The 16631-nt window shown below is 55.0% G+C and overlaps 1 protein-coding gene across 6 annotated transcripts in view; it reads right to left on the bottom strand.

Moving 5' to 3' along the window:
• Nucleotides 1–16631, bottom strand: part of NUP210 (nucleoporin 210) — a 108691-nt gene that overhangs the window by 14232 nt on the left and 77828 nt on the right. For all 6 annotated transcript variants that reach the window (XR_013554107.2, XM_078442713.2, XM_078442715.2 and 3 more), the window contains exons 22-31: nt 15513–15640; nt 15288–15423; nt 13636–13698; nt 13289–13468; nt 10154–10234; nt 8949–9080; nt 7682–7840; nt 4526–4617; nt 2740–2914; nt 1160–1335 (exon numbers count right to left, since the gene is read on the bottom strand). Coding sequence is in view for 5 of the 6 variants with exons in the window: in XM_078442713.2 (XP_078298839.2) it covers nt 1160–1335; nt 2740–2914; nt 4526–4617; nt 7682–7840; nt 8949–9080; nt 10154–10234; nt 13289–13468; nt 13636–13698; nt 15288–15423; nt 15513–15640 (1322 nt within the window). In the remaining variant the exon portion in view is untranslated. The remainder of the gene's footprint in view (nt 1–1159; nt 1336–2739; nt 2915–4525; nt 4618–7681; nt 7841–8948; nt 9081–10153; nt 10235–13288; nt 13469–13635; nt 13699–15287; nt 15424–15512; nt 15641–16631) is intronic.

Raw genomic sequence — 16631 nt, 5'->3', positions numbered from 1 at the left:
AGGCCAGAGCTAGGGCTTGAACAGGCTCCAACTCCAAGCCCCAGTTCCCCACCATGCTAAGCCCCCCTACACCTGGCCCTGGGCGCGCTAAGCAGGCCTGTGAGGAGGCCAAGTTGCAATGGTCACCCACACCTGGATACAATCGTCTGCCCCCCATAGGCCCTAGAACCCCTGCCCAAGCCATCCTTCTTCCTATGCCTGATGCTTCTCTCTCCTCCTCTGAGCTAGTCTGCATGCCCCTGGGGCAGTAGTTCTCAACCTTTAGAATCGCCTGGAGGTCTAATTAAAACAGACTGATGGTGGGGCCCCTGGGTGGCTCAGTGGGTTAAGCGTCCCACTTCAGCTCAGGTCATGATCTCCCGGTTTGTGAGTTCAAGCCCCGCATCGGGCTCTGTGCTGACAGCTCGGAGCCTGGAGCCTGCTTCGGATTCTGTGTCCCCCTCTCTCTGCCCCTCCGCACTCACGCTCTGTCTCTCAAAAATGAACATTAAAAAGAAACCCCAGGTTGTTGGGGTATTTACAGGGCCAGCCAAAATGAACCTCATGTGGAGCCTGGTGTTCAAAGCCCGCGTGACCCTGAGCAAGTGGCTTGACCTCTCTGGGCCTCTACAAACAGGCGGCAGTGAGGAGTCAGCGAGATGTCACGTGGAAAGGCCTGTACACCAACAAGGGGATGCAGTGAAGGTCAGACCCCTTCCTCCCCGGCACCAGAGCATTGGAATGTGTGTGCCTTGCTCTGACCAACTTTTATAAAGTCTGTGATCACTGATTTGCATCCGCTGATCACAGGGCCAGTGCAATGGCCAGGGTGGCTACGTCTCCCCTGCAGTCGGCTTTCACGGGTACACCAAAGTTTATCACAAACCCCAACACCTGTGTCTCACCTCCGGCCCGCCATGGGACATCGCCAACAGCTTCCCGCCACGCGGTAGTACAGGCTCTGTGCCCTGCCTTCCCCTCACCGCTGCCTCCTGCCCAAGCCCAGTGCTCCCCCTGGGGTCCTGCAAGCACGACACGCTTCCTCCTCAAGACTGCAGGGAACGAAGCTCTCCTTCCAGTGGCACGGAGGGTCTAGTGGACTCAGCCACCCCCATACATCAAATCCAAGTACAACTGACACACATCTTCACGGGGGAGATGAGCATCACCCGCACCCTACCTGTTGGTCGCAAAGCTGAGGACCGAACTGTGAGCATGGAAGCTATCTCCGGAGTTGTCGTGGAAGTGGACGGTGAAGGTCACGGTCATTCCCAAAGGCAGGGCTGCCAGAGCCTCCTTGTTCTGGGTGTGCAGGGTGGGGCTCATGGAGAGCCTCAGGTAAGACACAGGAGATACCTGGGGACAGTGAGCAGGTGTGGTGATGACTGCCCTGGGGACCAGCCTCCCAGGGAGGAGTCACTTGCCCCCAGTGGGGCCTGCCTCGGGAGGGATCGGGAGGCTGATCGACTCAGGGGTCATAGAAAGAGAAAAGGCCTTGGTCCGCTAAGCGTCCCAACCTAGCGACAAGAATCCCACCTTCCCACACAGTGGGCTGGCCTCACTAGAAGAAAACCCCCCAATCTACAAGACTCAAAACCCATGACTTTGAAAAATTAGATCATTATTCACATTGGCAAAAATTTCCCCTGGGCTTTCGATGTTCAGTTTCCTTCGAAAACCTGGCTCTCTGGGTGTTTAAAGTGGAAGTAATGCCCACTTGGACGGCAGAGGAAGTATTAACCAGGAGCCACGACGTGCCGACAGGTGCTCCAGGGAAAGAATCCCAGAGCCCAGAAACCCAAGCTCCAGGGAGAGCAGCCCTGGCCCTCCAACTCCGGGTAAAATCTATCCTGGCCAGAAAGTTAGCTCCGCTCAGAAGACCCAATTTCTTGGATAAAGATCGGCGGGTGCAGCGACCTCTACTCAGCTGGTGCTCAGTACATACTTGCTGAGGTAGGATGAGCAGGAAGCTGCTTTCACCGACTCAAAAACCAGGCTGAAGGTTCCCTGCCAGGCATTAATTATGGAAACAAAAAGACATTAATTAAGGAAACAGATCTGTGACCACGGCAAAATCTCGAACGTGAAGTCATGTATCTTGTCTGTCACCCAGGATTCAGAAAGTGGCTATGACAAGATAGTGGAAGGAAATTCCGGGGACCCGACCCGAGGATGCTCGAGGAGGAGAAAGTCCCCGTCACCACGGAGCACAGAGGGCAGAGGGACATGGGAAGCGCCGTGATGCGGCCGGATGACCAGACCCTGACTCTCCACCACTGAAGTGACTCACTGAGTGAGTCATTTCCATGGTGAGTCCCATTGTCCTTGCCTGTAAAATGGGTCACTGAACTGCACATGCTGCCACATGTATAATGCAACCATTTCTGTGTCAGGTGCCCAGCACATGCAGTCAATGTGCATAGGCACCTATCACGTTCCAGGTGCCGGCTGCCCAGTCAGGACATGGGTGCTGGTCCCAGCAAATCACGGGCCTCGCTGGGCCTCAGTTTCCCCATCTATGAAATGAGGCCACTACAATCAATCTCCAAGGATCTTCCGCTCTGACATCTAGAAGATGCTAGAACTTTTCAGCTAGGACCTCTGCTCCCAAGTTATTCTTCAATAAATTCTTACCTACAATTTCTCAGCTGGAAGGTGATAGATCTATTTTATACCTGCGAGGGGAGATTTTTTTTTTTTTTTTTTTACCTCGACACGATTGCTTTTATTACTCCAAAAAGCAGGAAAGCATGAACCTACCTTTACAGCAAAGAGGATGGTCTGGTTGGCCCCAAAAGGCTCTTGGGCAGTCACTTGGATTGTGGACATCCCAATCACGGACCCTGACGTCAGGCAGCCTTTCTCGTCAACATGCACGACAGGAACCTTCTCCGGCCCGTCCAGGACGCGGTAGCTCAGAGATGCTGCTCCGTCCCTTTGGAAAAAAAACAGACTCGGTTTTTCAGAGTGTGGGAGCGGGTCACAGCAAGGGGCCCGAAATCCCTGCCCTGAGATCCAGCCATCTGGGCTTCCCGATGGCTCCTGGGAGAAGGAAAAGGCCTGATCTTAGCCCCACTGTGCATTAGGACCTGGGTGCTCAGCTCAACTTCAGCCTCATCAGTCACCCACGGGAAACTTAATTTGCAAAACCGATGGTTCCAAAGAGGGCGCTGCTTCTGGGAGAAGAGGCTGAGGCCTGAGCTCCTCTCATCAGCTGCATGGGACATATGCTGTCAAAGATCGTTTCTGGGGCAAACTTCCCCATTTGCTGCCATAAGGCAGCCTGGCACAGTGAAAGACCATCGTCAGGCAGAAGCTGAGTGCAGTCCCAATGCCCCGCAAACAGCTGCGTGCCTCCTCTCTTGGCCTCGGTCTCCCCAGCTGTGAAAGGGAAGCAATGGTGTTGCCCTGTCCTGTTTCCAAGGGCAGGGAACGGGATGCAAATGGGCTGCTGGCTCAGAAGGTGGTTTGGGCTGGGTGGGAGACACATCTCAGTGTTTCATACTCTCTTTCAGGCTTATTACAGAACAAAGAAACACCAGGGAGCAAAGGTGTTCAGCCCCCAGGGCCTGTCCCCCTCCCCGTGCTCTTTGCATGCAGCCCGACAGACCCTCCTCAGATGACCTTAAAGTAAATGTTACTGCTTCTGCTTCAACTTTCTCCCCCATCAGTAACCCCTTGCCTGGAACCTGCAGAATTCCTCTTCATCCTTTAATAGCTCAAGCCTCACTATCTCAGACAGGCCTCCCCTAAATCCTTGCACAGAAGGCCCTTCTTTGGGCCTTGGCTTAACCGTTATACCTTGTTTCGTTGTCCCCTTCTCGTGCCGTACTTCTCGCTTCCCCACCAGCACGTCATGCACCTGTTCCAAGAGCCTAGCACACAGCCTGGCATCTAGACACGTGCACGAATGACCACCACATGTGTGCGCTCCACAGAACACGCGAGCACTCCTGTGGTCCTTACAGCCCCTCCCCCACCGTGCAACTGTAGGTCACGTGCAAGTCATTGCCACCAAAGGCGCCCCATTTGAATGCAAGGTGGGAATGACATTTGCAGACGTGTTTTACACCTGTGCCTTGTAGACAACGATGTGCATCCCCATCGAGTGGGGGTCTTGTTACGTGCAGGTCTGGGGTGGGGCCCAGGGTCTGCATTTTAACCGGCTCCCAGGTGATGCCCATGCTGCTGGGTCAGGAATTATTCACACTGAACAGCAAGCCTTGAAGACAAAGGGGCATTTGAAAATTTAACTCTTCCAAGGTAGCACTTCTTTCCCTTTAAGGTAGCGGGTTTGAGCAGCGGGCATTAAAACCTTTCGAGGCTACGGGGAAGATAAGAAGGACCCTTGGGAACACGTGATGCGGAACAGCAGAAGACATCCATGGCGGAGAGAGGGGGAAATGCAGAAGCCGCACCCACTTCAAGCCCAGGAAGATGCCGTTCGCTTGAAGCACCCGCGGCTCCTGACAACTTTGACAAATGAGCCGTCGGGTGCCGAGCGCAGCGTCTCAGCCCAGCTGCAAACAAGCGCTGAGTCACGTACCTGTTTGTCTGAAGCTTTATAAACGAGTTGGGCGACATTAATATTTGCTCTGCTTCTATTTCAGGGCTCAGCAGCAGCAGCTTTTCGAATACCTAGAATGGAGGGAGTTTTGTTTCCTGTCATGCGACTGGAGTCACGGCCAGGCACCAGCTCCCCTCCAGGGAGGGAGACCAACGGGGTGGAGACAGGAGGATCACTGTTGCCAGCACCTGTCAGGTGGCTGGGGATGGGACGGGGAGGGCTGACTTTTAAGAGAGGCCCCGACGGCATCTGCTTCATGGAGCCAGGAAGCACGGGCCCCTCCCCAGATTCCCGGTGGTGGGGACATCTCTCTGGGCACGGAAGGCAGCGTAGAGAGTTACAGGACCCAGGGTCTTGCTCAGCTGCTCCTCAATGTGACCATCTCAGAATAACCCCCATCTCACTCCCTCCTGCCACGCTCCCGCGGGATCCGCACAGTGTGGGTATGGGGCATGTTGGTGAACCAGGGCAGATGATAAACCTGGTAATGTCCAAGTGAATCTGATCATCGCTCCCCAGGAACCCCGGGGCCCTCGACGGCTCCCCAGCCCATGGTTGCTGCACTTATGGTAACTCGAGACCCCTCCCTACATGCACCCTAACTGCCCACCACCCTTCCAAGTCCCTTTCTCTAGGAACCCTTGGAAGGACCTTCCTTGGCATCTGGGTCTGGATGCCGAGCACAGCTCTGAGCTCCCCACTGGCTTCTGATATGATCAGACTGGCTGGATCCCAAGGGCTTGGTTTTCCAAGAAAACTCCCTCCCTCCCAGCACTGCTATGTTCTGATCGTATATGTAAGTCTAGATTTCTTCATCTGTAAAATGGGTCTAAAACTAATAATCCTTGCCATGTCTGTCTCAAAGAGCCGCAGGATTCTAGTAGCAATGTGTGTGGCAGCACTTCCGAAATGGTGAATGATAAATGACCTTGGGAGCTAGATGAGGTTCTGGCATCAGGGGAGTCCTTCCACTAGGCAGGTGGCACCCAGAGTGGAGCAGCCTGATTTTGACTCGGATGCATGCACTGCACAGGAAGTACATGCAAAAATGTCTCCTCCTACTTCCTATTTGTCTTAAATGCATATTCTTTATTGTTCCTCTTTATTTTATTTTTTTAATGTTTATTTTTCAGGGAAAGACAGAGAGGGACAAAGCATGAGCAGGGGAGGGGCAGAGAGAGAGGGAGACAGAATCCGAAGCAGGCTCCAGGCTCCGAGCTGTCGGCACAGAGCCCGACGCAGGGCTTGAACTCACGAACTGCAAGATCGCGACCTGAGCCGAAGTCAGATGCTTAAGTGACTGAGCCACCCAGGCGCCCCTATTGTCCCTCTTTAGAGGTAAATTAAGGTGCAAGAGAGATATTACTTTCCTGTTAACTCAAGTTTAAGAAAAGGAATAATGCAAGCACCAGGGTCAATGGCAACTGACAGGTGGTCTCACCATCGGGGAGAAGCGGGGGGCAATGGGGCCAGGAGGGGCTGCTTCCCATTTCCTGCTGATTTTGGCACATGTGGAAAAATGCCATGTATCTTCAGGACAAGCTGCCTATTGGATTTTTATACATCTTCCTATTTTTAAATGTTCGCAACAAATAAAAATGGTTTCAGAGCACAGAATGAGCCAAATCAAATACATCTGTGGGCTGGATCCAGCATCGCTAAGTCTCTGACATACCCAAACCTCCAACTGCTATCAGCTAGGGAAACTGAGGCACAAAGATGCTCAGTGACTCATGCAAGGTCACAGAATTCGAAGGCTGCAAAGCCCCGTCTTTATCCAATGAGGAGGTGCCAGACATGCTTTCATTTTTAACTGGGAAGAACATCTATTTGCATGTGTCTGTGTTTGTATTTATCTGTGTATACATACGTGTCTGTGTCTCTGCATGCGTATGTATGTTACGTGTCTGTGTGTGTTTGTGTCTGTGTGTGTGCATGCACACATGTGCAGCCCGAGGTGAGGGGGGTTGGTAAATGACAGTTTCTTTCTTTGAGAATCTTTACCCCTGACTAGGTAGGCGCCTAGGTTAGAAAATGCTTTATTTCTTCTTGAAGAGGGGACCTGATCTGTTTCTTTTCTCACGTTCAGGAGCTGCTTTCAATTTTTTCTTGCAATTTTTTTTAACGTTTATTTTTGAGAGAGAGAGAGAGACAGAGCATGAGTGGGAGAGGGGCAGACAGAGCGGGAGACACAGAATACGAAGCAGGCTCCAGGCTCTGGGCTGTTAGCTCAGAGCCTGACGCAGGGCTTGAACCCACAAACCGTGAGATCATGACCTGAGCTGAAGTCGGACGCTCAACTGACTGAGCCACCCAAGTACCCCCAATTTTTCTTTGCCATTTAAGGCATCCCAGAGGTTATTGGGTCCCAGATCCTTAGTTTCACTGAGGGGCTCCGATAGTCAGGGGAGGAAGAAGGGCAGACTGGAGAGAAAGACACAGGTACTGAGGCCTGGGTGGGAGAAAAACTGCTGAGCTCCTGGTCCTGACTCAGTGGGGCTCCTCTGGGGGCTTGGAGCAGGCCCCCTCCCTCTCTGAGGCTCGGTTTCCATCTGTGAATCGATGGGTCACACCGTCTCCCAGGCCGTACACACAGCACAGCCCTCCAGGCCTTTTAGGACCCACCACCCACTCACTGCAACCTGGGGGCATACTCTGACCCCTCCCCCCTAAGGCCTCGGGCTCATCATCAAGCAGCAACGCCCACAGCGCCTGCCCCACAGGCTTTGGGAGGCACTTCACGGGTGAGGCAACACTGGGGACTGGGGAATGGCAAGTCCGCCTCTGGTAAGTGGTCTGTGAGTGCGAAATAAACACAGACAATTCAATTAATGCCCCATTCAGACAGTTCTCTGGCTTCTTTCTACCATGAAGGTGCCTCAGACTCCTAGCTCAGGATTACCCGCTCTTTAGGGAATACATCAAGCTATTTCAGACCTCCTGGACTGCCAGCCACCCGCCCCCACCCTATGCCCTCAGGCAGCCCCATCTTCGGGCTCCCCCGCAGCCCGAGAACTCCTCAGGTATGGGGTGGCAGAAGGGCTGATGTGCCCCCGAATGGTCCCCGGGGGGAGAGGCTGCTGGGTTGGCACCTCCTCTCCCTCTGACGGCGGCTTCTGCCCACGTGTCCTTTACCTGGATTTGGATCTCGTCAGTGAGCTCTTTGGTGAGGCCGTGCAGCTGTCCAGCAGCGGGGTCCAGAGCCTTGACCACCACCCTCAGCCCGGTCCGGCCTTTCACCCGGCCGTGCACGTTCATGGCAAAGTTGTACTGTGACGGGAGCCGGAGCGAAGCCTGGGATGGACACCAAACAGGTTCTCAGGGAGGGCCAGGGGCTCCAGTCCCCCCGACATCCACCTGCCTGTTCTCAAAGGCCGTCGCCTCACCGCTCCGGCCAGGGCCCGCTAACCCGTCACGGGTGTGGGAGGCAGAGTTTCACGAGGTTCATGGGTGCATGTGGGGGATGTTGGGCCAACCCAGGCAGGCGGAGCTTCTCAGAGCCCTTAGTGTGTGGGGTGGGTGATGAACCGAGAGGTATTTGCTAGACCTGGCAGTTTTCCGCGAAGGGACCCTCTATTCTGGGATGTCCGTGTTATGGGAACAGTCTGAGGAAGCCCCTGGCACTGGAGACAGGACCCTCCCCACCATGCACAGACAAGGCAAGAAGAAACCTCTCAAAACCACCCCACACTCGAGTCCTGTATGACCCAGGGAGGGCAGACTAGAGTCACCAGGGCTGGAACCTGGTCCCATTGTCCCATTTCCCCACTGGCTCCCTGGGCCAGACAGGCATGTCCCTTCCGTATGGGCTTGTAAACACAACGAGGGGGTTATAACTACTCGTCCAGCTCTGAGGTCTGAGGAGAGGCCAGGGTCCCTCTAAGAAGGGCTAAGGGGAGGGGGGGGGTGGTTGCCCTCTGGGATAAATCTGGAAAAAGCCCCAGGGCTGTGAGGCATGGCCTCAGAAAGAAGGTCAGAAGTACAGAGTAGGGGCCCTGACCAAGACCCTGTGACGGCCTGGAACTTTTGTGACTTCCCCACAAGGCTGCCTTCTGAAGCGGGTTACCCGCGACGCCCCTCTCTGGCACTTAGCAAGAATGTGCTTAAAGGGGAAAGGGTTGCAGGCAGTCCGGGACCGGGAAGGAGGGAGAGCTAGGAGCCCATATTCCTGGTCACGAGAGGACTGGGAACAGAGGCAGGTCACTGGGGGTGGGGGGTGGACAGTGCAGTGGCAGGATCTGGGAGAAGGTGTCCCAACGAGCCCTGAGAGAGAGAAGGACAGGGCCAGGACCAGCCTGGGAGGGAGGGGGCAGAGCTCACGTGCAGAAACGTGGGGAGAACCCTCCCGGCTCCGGACGCCGGTGCATGCAGGGGGCAGGGGACCCTGGGGGGGGGGGGTTACCTCCTGGTGCCGCCCCCGGATGTCCAGGATGTCCCGCTTGGTGACAGACCAGTGGAAGGTCAGGCCCGGCACAGCATTGCCAAAGGAGAAAGGGTTCTGGCTGTTGGTGATCCCAGTGATGTAAACAGGCATCTGCAGGAGAGAAGCCAGGCCCGTGACCAGCAGGGTCCCACCGCCAAGAGTGCCCCCCCAAGCCCTGGGGAACCTCCAGCAGCCCGGGCGCTTTCCTGTCTCCTTTGTGCAAGGGGGGCCCTTCTTCCCTAACCAGAGAAGGGCCTGGCACAGGGGCGAGAAGCTCTGGTGAAATAGCAAATGAGCAAACAAGAGACAGAGCCAGCCCCTCCGCACGCGGTCCTTCTTGAGCTGTGCACGGCGTCTCACCTTGGCTGACAGACCCCCTTGGTGACGTGGCCCCCTACAGCTCCAGGGGGCCTGAAGCCCCCCGGGCAGCCCAGCCCAGGCCACCCTGCCATCCGTGCCTCTGCTCCTCTCTCAATCTAGCAGGGGCTCCCTGCTCACGTGGAATGGGCACAGGTGGGGTTCACGGGCTCCCTCAACCCGTGCTTCCTGAGTGCCCACCAGGGGAGGCAATACCGCTAACGGGAAGAATGGACTCCATGCCAGGCCGCCTGGGTCAACTTCCAGTTCTGGCACTTACTAGCCATGCAACCTTGGGCAGAGGCCATAAGCTTTCTAGGCTTTCATTTCCCCACCCGTAACATAGAGACTGACACCGGGAGCCACCTCACAGCTTGTTGATGAGTGTCAAATGAGTCACCGCACAGAAAGCCCTGAGGTCCTGCTATCCAAGCGTTGGCTCCTGTTCCCTGCCAGGTGCTATTCCAGGTGTGGAAGGGTGACAGACTCGGGGGAGGGAGACACAGGCATCACTCAATAACTGTGCTGAGGGAGGGGGACCCAGAACTGGAGAGGGGTAAATGCTATGCCCACGAGGGCTTTGCACTGGGAGCGAGAACACACAGAATGCCTGCGAGGCCTAGAGCAGGAAATGGTAGGGCTCCGTCCTAAAGCTCAGTCTGACCCCAGAGATAAGCGGGGGTTGAGCAGGAGAGGAAACAGCGACCTAGTAGCAACTTCCACTCCCCGCAAGCTCAGCCTGAACCAGAACTCGGAGCCTGAGACCCGCCAGGGGGCTGCCCAGACAGCGACACCGGCAGCAGGTGCTGGAGGGGTCCCTGTCTCACCTGGGTTCCCGTCCTCATCCGAGTGATGGGGGCACGGATCCTCACCGCCTGGAGAAGCAGCACCTCCACCTCCACGAGGTCCTAGGGAAAGGGCTTTGGGCTCAGGCTGGCTGGGGCAGGGGGGTACTATCAGCCAACAACAGGTGTTTCACCAAGGGACCCCTCCAAACAGGGAGGCTCTTGCCAAGGCCAGCTTGGGAGCTGCATGGCTGGAAGGTGCTCACGGATGTCCAGCACCACCCTCCTCTTCCCAAGGCAGACTGGTTTTGTGGGTGGCTCACCCCACACAGATCTGGCCACTGTTCCTCCCGTTCCCTTGGGGCTCCCAGCCTTGTCCTCTGAGCCTGCAGACCTATTAGATGGAGTTGTTCCGGGTCAGCACCAGAGAGACTAGGGGGCAGTGACCGGACACTGTTCTTCTCTAGGTTGGGTGGCCCTCACAAGACAGGAGTCCAGATGCTCCCGACCCTAAATCTAATGTGTTACTCTCCGTCAATGATCAGGGTGTTGGGACAAATGCGGGATACAGATAGAGTCTCGTTAGAGCAGACTGTATATTCTCCTTCATTCTGAAGTCTATACTCTTGCTAATCTGGTCAAAGATTAACCTTATCAGGCTTCTTTATAGTGCTATTGACTCTGTTGAGCCCGGGCTACTAAAACCCTTAAGCCTTTTTTATATACTGAGCCCACCCTGTGTCTTGTGATCCGGGCTAATGCCTGGCATATAGTAGGTACTCAATAAACACCCATTCTCTTCCTTCTCTTCCTTGCCTTTGTCCCTTTCACTGCCCAGTCTCCTTCTGCCAGTCCAGGCCCATGCTTTGGCCATGGGTGCTGATTCTATGATCTGGTTTAGAAAGATGAACTGGGAGCTTCTGAGCAGAACCCCCTACACTTTGTGGACACGTGGGCCTCAGGCTGAACCACTGCCTGCCTGGGCTCTAGGAGATGGATTTCAGATGGAACTGCTGGCAAAGTCACTCCACCTGCCCAGGGGTGCCAGACCCTCCCCGAGTTCCTCTCCCACCCCACCCGATGAGAGACACACGGAGAGAGGTGGCCCAGCGAGGTCAGACCACAAAGAGAAGTGGGATGCCTGGGTGGCTCAGTCAATTGAGCCTCCGACTCTTGGTTTCGGCTCAGGTCATGATCTCACGGTTGATGGGTTCAAGCCCCACATTGGGCTCCATACAGACAGTGGGGAGCCTGCTTGGGTCTCTCTCTCTCTCTCTCTCTCTCTCTCTCCCTCTGCTCCTCCCCTCATTGCACACTTTATCTCTCAAAAAAAAAAAAAAACAATTATTTAAAGAAAAGAGAGAGAGAAGTGGCTGGGAGGGAAATGCATGGCCGTCAGCTCCTCTGGCCATAGTTCCAGCCAGCTGCCATTTCAGCCACCTGGGCCCCCAGGGGGAGAAAAATAGGCTGGTTCCCGAAGCCCTAATCCTTTCTTCAGAAGAAGAGAAAAAAAAAAAAAAGGCAAGGCCTCGTTGGTCCTTCATCTTCTCCTCCAAGACGTCTATCTGAATCCTGCTGTATGCCACAGGGCAGATTTCACGTTCCCGACACTTTGTCTTTATAAAAATCAATAGGTACAATCAGGGCATCTACCTCCACGATGCAAAGACTTTGTGGCTTAACCGGTTACTTGCAGAGACACTGAAACTCGGGCAAACAGGAGCAAATCAATGAACCCAATGTCAGATCAAAGTGAGCCGCAGGGAAGAAGGGCACATCTCCAGGGCAGTGCACAGAGCCAGCTCCCTTGGGTGCCCTGTGTTCAGATGCTATGAGCTCATGGGAGCTCATGGACTCCTTCCAGGGGGCCCTGCAGGCTGGACAAGGAGCAGGGTGACAGGGTTCTGAAAAGGCTGTCCACAGTCACGTTACACAGAACAATGCTCTTCTTAGAGCCCAGATTTCTGGCACGGTCATGTCCACGCTGCAGTCTCCCCTGAGACGCTTCCACAGGGCACCGTTAGGGAGAATCCGAGCACTCTGAGCCCTGCTCAGGAGGTGGAAACCATCTCCCGTCTCCCTTCCGGACCCCGGTGAGGTCTCTACCCCCTGGGCAACAAGGGAAACTATCGGACTTAGAAACCGACTTTCACCCGCCTAGTGTCAATGCCACTAATGAGGGGCAGGAAGACCCTCCTGGGGGGAGGACTCCCCTAGCTCGGCCTTCCATTGTCTCCGCTGATCCAGAAAAGCGCTTAGCAAAAGTCCCCAAGTCCAGCCGAGAGGCTTGGGGGATAACTTAAGTTCGTTGGTACGTGATTCAGGGTCTCCTTTTCTCCTGGAAATAGAACTCTGGGTCTGAAACACTACTGATGTCCGATCGTCCACATGCTTAGAGCAGTCTGGCTACGCACGCCCCTGAAAACACACACTGCGATCCATGAAGTGTGTCGGAACTAACAGTAACCCCTTTTCCATCAGAATGTCCCCAAGCCCTGGCCCACTAGCTGTGCCTCAGGACCATCGTCTGGAAACAGGGTAGCCGTAGACGCCCTGGGGCAGGGGTGCTGAGAGGACTAGAGGGCTGCAGGCTGCATGACCATCGTGCACTGGAATGTCCCCAGGGCAGGGACGGGGTTGAAGACCAGGCTCTGTCCCTTAAGGAGCAGCTGGGGAGGGGCGCCTGGGTGGCTCAGTCAGTTAAGCGTCCGACTTCAGCTCAGGTTATGGTCTCACGGTTTGTGAGTTCAAATCCCATGTTGGGCTCTATGCTGTCAGCACAGAGCCTGCTTTGGATCCTCTCTCTCTCTCTCTCTCTCCCCCTCCACCACTTATGTGCTCTCTCTCTCAAAAACAAACATTAAAAAAAAAAGAGCACTTGGGGAGACTCAGTCTGGAGAATTCTGAGCGATCTTAGGGGCCCCCAAGTTGGCTAGGCTGGCCCTGGTGGGTGGTCAGGTGGCAGACAGGGGCTGTGGACTCAGAGGGCAGAAGCAGGACCCTCAGAGAGGGGTGGTCCTCACGAGCAGAGCCAGAACCCAGTTAAAAGACTTCCTCCCCATCCCAGCTGACCAGCACCCCAGCTCTTGAGGGGCGCAGTGCACCCCAGCACTTAGAGGGCTCATGCCCAGGGAGGCTTCGGAAGCACCCACGTCCAGTGGAGCCCACGCTCGTTACCTGAGACACGATGACAAGCTTGCCGGTCTCAGCGTCCACGGCCTGCACGACCCCAGACACGGTGCCATTGCCGACGGCCAGCCCCCGCACCAGCCCGGCACTGTTTACCACGGCAACAGTCTCATTGCTGATGGAGAAGAGGATGTTGGACTGGGGCTGGGGGCCACCCTCCGAGGTGATCTGGCGTAGGGAGAAATAGCAGTGCCCATCAGCCCCCGCCTCATCCTCAGAGCTCAGGGCCCGGAGCGCCCCATCTTAGCCCTCTGGCGCCCAGGAGGGCAGGCCAGCCTGGAGCTAGGCAGGGGCCACGGGTGGGGGTGGGCGAGCACGCGGCCTTTGGTTCCTACCTGCATCATAGCCCCGATGATCAGCGTCACCTTCCTGGGTATCAACCTAAACGGGGGAAAGACCTGCGTGTGGAGACACAAGAGAGAAGGGGGCCATCGTGTTACAAGCTCGCGCAGCTGGGCAGAATTCACCCCTGAATATTTTCAGGGAGGCATGGTGCCTGGACATCCCTCCTCTGTTAGAAGGGACTGGCGAGGGCCTGGGGTCCTGACCAGCTCTGGTGGGGGGGTGCTGAGCGCCCCCCCCGCCCAGGATTTCAGCCCGCCCATGGGCCTGAGGATCTGTGGTTCTCAGGGGCATGTTCTGTTGTTTACAACGATGCTTCATTTCACCAGATGTGAAACCCCATGAAAAGAAAGACAATTTTATTCATGTGAGACCCCTGCGTAGAGCAGTGGTTCTCACGGCACGGTCCCCTGACCAGCAGCACCAGGGTCACCGGGCAATCGTTAGAAATACACATTCTCCAGCCCACCCCGGTCTATGAAACCAGAATGAGGCAGGGTGGTGGGGGGGGGGGGGGGGGAGTCCTGAAATCTATATGTTAACAAGTCCTCCAGGGGATTCCGATGCACGTCAAGGTTTACATTCCAGTGCCTTCAAGATGTTCCATTTCACTGAACTTCTCCAATTTCTACTGATAAATTGCCTGAGAATAGTAATAGTGCTCTACTTCGATGCCCTCAAAACTTCTCAGATGAAGAAAGAGGGGTGTGGGGGGTCAAGGACAAGGATGTCCTGGTCTCTGCAGCACAAAGAAGCCCAACACCATCGTCCTGCACCCCCCCCCCCCCGCAGTGCCCGCCCGGCAGGAGCACAGGAAGAGCCTGGTCGGCCAAGGGGCTGCTTTGTGCATCAGGATTAGTCTCCGCAGGGCTGAGCTATTTATGGCAGAAATGAATTCTTCTTCACCAGAAGAAAGGAGCCCTTCCTTCTAGAGGCACGAACCAGAACCACCAGCTCCGGCACAGTTTAATATAAAGTCTATCCGCCCCTGGGTGGACGAGACCCGTGGAGGACGCTGGCAGGAGACAAGCAGCTGATGGAGAAACTTGGCCGGGAAATTTTGGCCAGCGGGGACTAGGAGGCTTGTGTGAACACCTAATGCCACAAGACGAGTCCCAAGTCACACACTGAGATGACTGCGGGGTGCCCCAGAGCTCCCTCACTCAGGACCTGCTTGCTCCAGGAGCTCACGACAAAAGCCCACTGCTTCTAAGGGCGGGTGCAGACCGACTGTCAAGATGGGCTTCCACACAGGAGCCTAAATCTGCCCACGGCTTCTACCCAGCTGCTCCCTTCTGGCACCGAAGGGTTTCAAGAGTGTTCTTCCACTCCCCGGCTGTGTGACGAGCGGCTCCCTTTCTCTGAGCCACATCCTGCCCACTCTGTCCCAGAGGGAGGTAAAAGTCACTCAGGTCCCTCCCTCTGGAGCTGCCTCCCCAGATCCCTGGGACTGGTGATGGCTCCCTTTTAATCAGGGGACATTGCAGGGTATAGATTTTAACCTGGTTTCTCCACGGCAGCTTCCTGGGCTACCCCCATAATTCCCTGGCCCGCCACAGAAATGACACACTTCCCACCCCGTGCACGCATGCAGTAAGGGCAGGACTGATCCCACACAGGAAGGTGGGAAGGGAAACAGCTTTACCTCAATCTGCTGCGGGGCTGAGTTGATTCGCTGTCCAGCTTTATCACTCACGGTTGCGGTGAGGCTGGTCTGGCCAATGGCCACACCGTGGATGCGGAACGTGGCGGTATAGTTATCAAGGGCTTCATCGAGGGCCCTGGAACAGAGGGAAGGGCTGGGACTTCTCCCCTGGACCTGCCAGTCCTGTCCCTGTGATGCCTTCCTCTGACCCCTAGGAGGACTCACACCAATGTAATGATCTGGGAGGCTGCTCGGAGCTTCAGGTCCATGAAGGCGAAGTATTTGGCCAGGAAAGGCTTCTTGTGAAAGTCCAGCACCCGGACATATGCCTTGACCGTCTTTCCAATCTCCACCTGCATCATAGGGGACAGAAACTCAGGGTAGCCTTTGAATGACCAGTTTCATCACCTACTGTACCCTAAGGCTTTCTGTGAAAGTGTCATCAACCTTAAACCCACAGACCTAGCTTGAACTCCAGACAATCAGCCAATCAACAGATGAAAATTAATCAAGTGCCTACTGCACACAAAGAGCTTTGGGGATCCTTAAATGCAAAAATTACGCTCTCCGCTCTTAAAGAATTAAGAATCTAGTTAGAGTGAAAAGACACAGCCAGAATGGCATACAGTAGGAGTTCCATAAGTGCTCACTGACTGAACAGCTCACATCTGGCACCATATAATACGTACAGTAAGAACTTTAAGATACCAAGAGTCAGAAATGCTTAGTGAAGAAGTAGAACTCTGATCAGCAAATTACCAGTGGAAGTAAAACCACAGAAGGAACATTTGAGGCGGTGTGAGAGAATATTGGCTTTTCAAGCACTCTAAGCTGCTCGAACATTCCCCTTTTAATTACTAACCATTCTCTCCAGTCAGGAAGATAGGAACCTGACAGCAACCCTCTATAAGCCTGGCTGCAGCTCCTTCAGGTACTTGCAGTAATAAAAATTCCCTGTTTGCATTAAAGAAAATCCTAGACCTATTACGCATTCCTTTTGCAAAAGCACTTGGCATAGCTCATTTTACTCATTTGCTGATGAGATTCCAAAAACCCTCACACTAGGGAGAAAATTCACCATCAGCAAGGGGTATGCCTGGCCAGTTAGTAACTACACCAGCTAGAGACCGAGAATCCCCAAGTCGGGGCTCACGAGGAGACGACGTCGGGCGGGATTCGCAATTGAGCTTTACCGATGTCGACTGGCAGGAAGAAGTATAACCTCAGAGGTTGCTTGACATCACACACGCGGAGTGACAGAGGAGAGACAACATCATAAGCTCAAAGCAACTTGGCGGGGTGGGGGTGGGGGGGCAGGCGGAGCTGGGTACAGGGACTCAGAAA

The sequence above is a fragment of the Panthera onca genome, chromosome A2, assembly GCF_046562875.1.
Source record: "Panthera onca isolate mPanOnc1 chromosome A2, mPanOnc1 haplotype 2, whole genome shotgun sequence".
In the NCBI taxonomy this organism is placed as follows: domain Eukaryota; kingdom Metazoa; phylum Chordata; class Mammalia; order Carnivora; family Felidae; genus Panthera; species Panthera onca.
The sequence above is the reverse complement of the archived record's forward strand: the minus strand, read 5'-3'. Positions and strand labels throughout refer to the sequence as shown.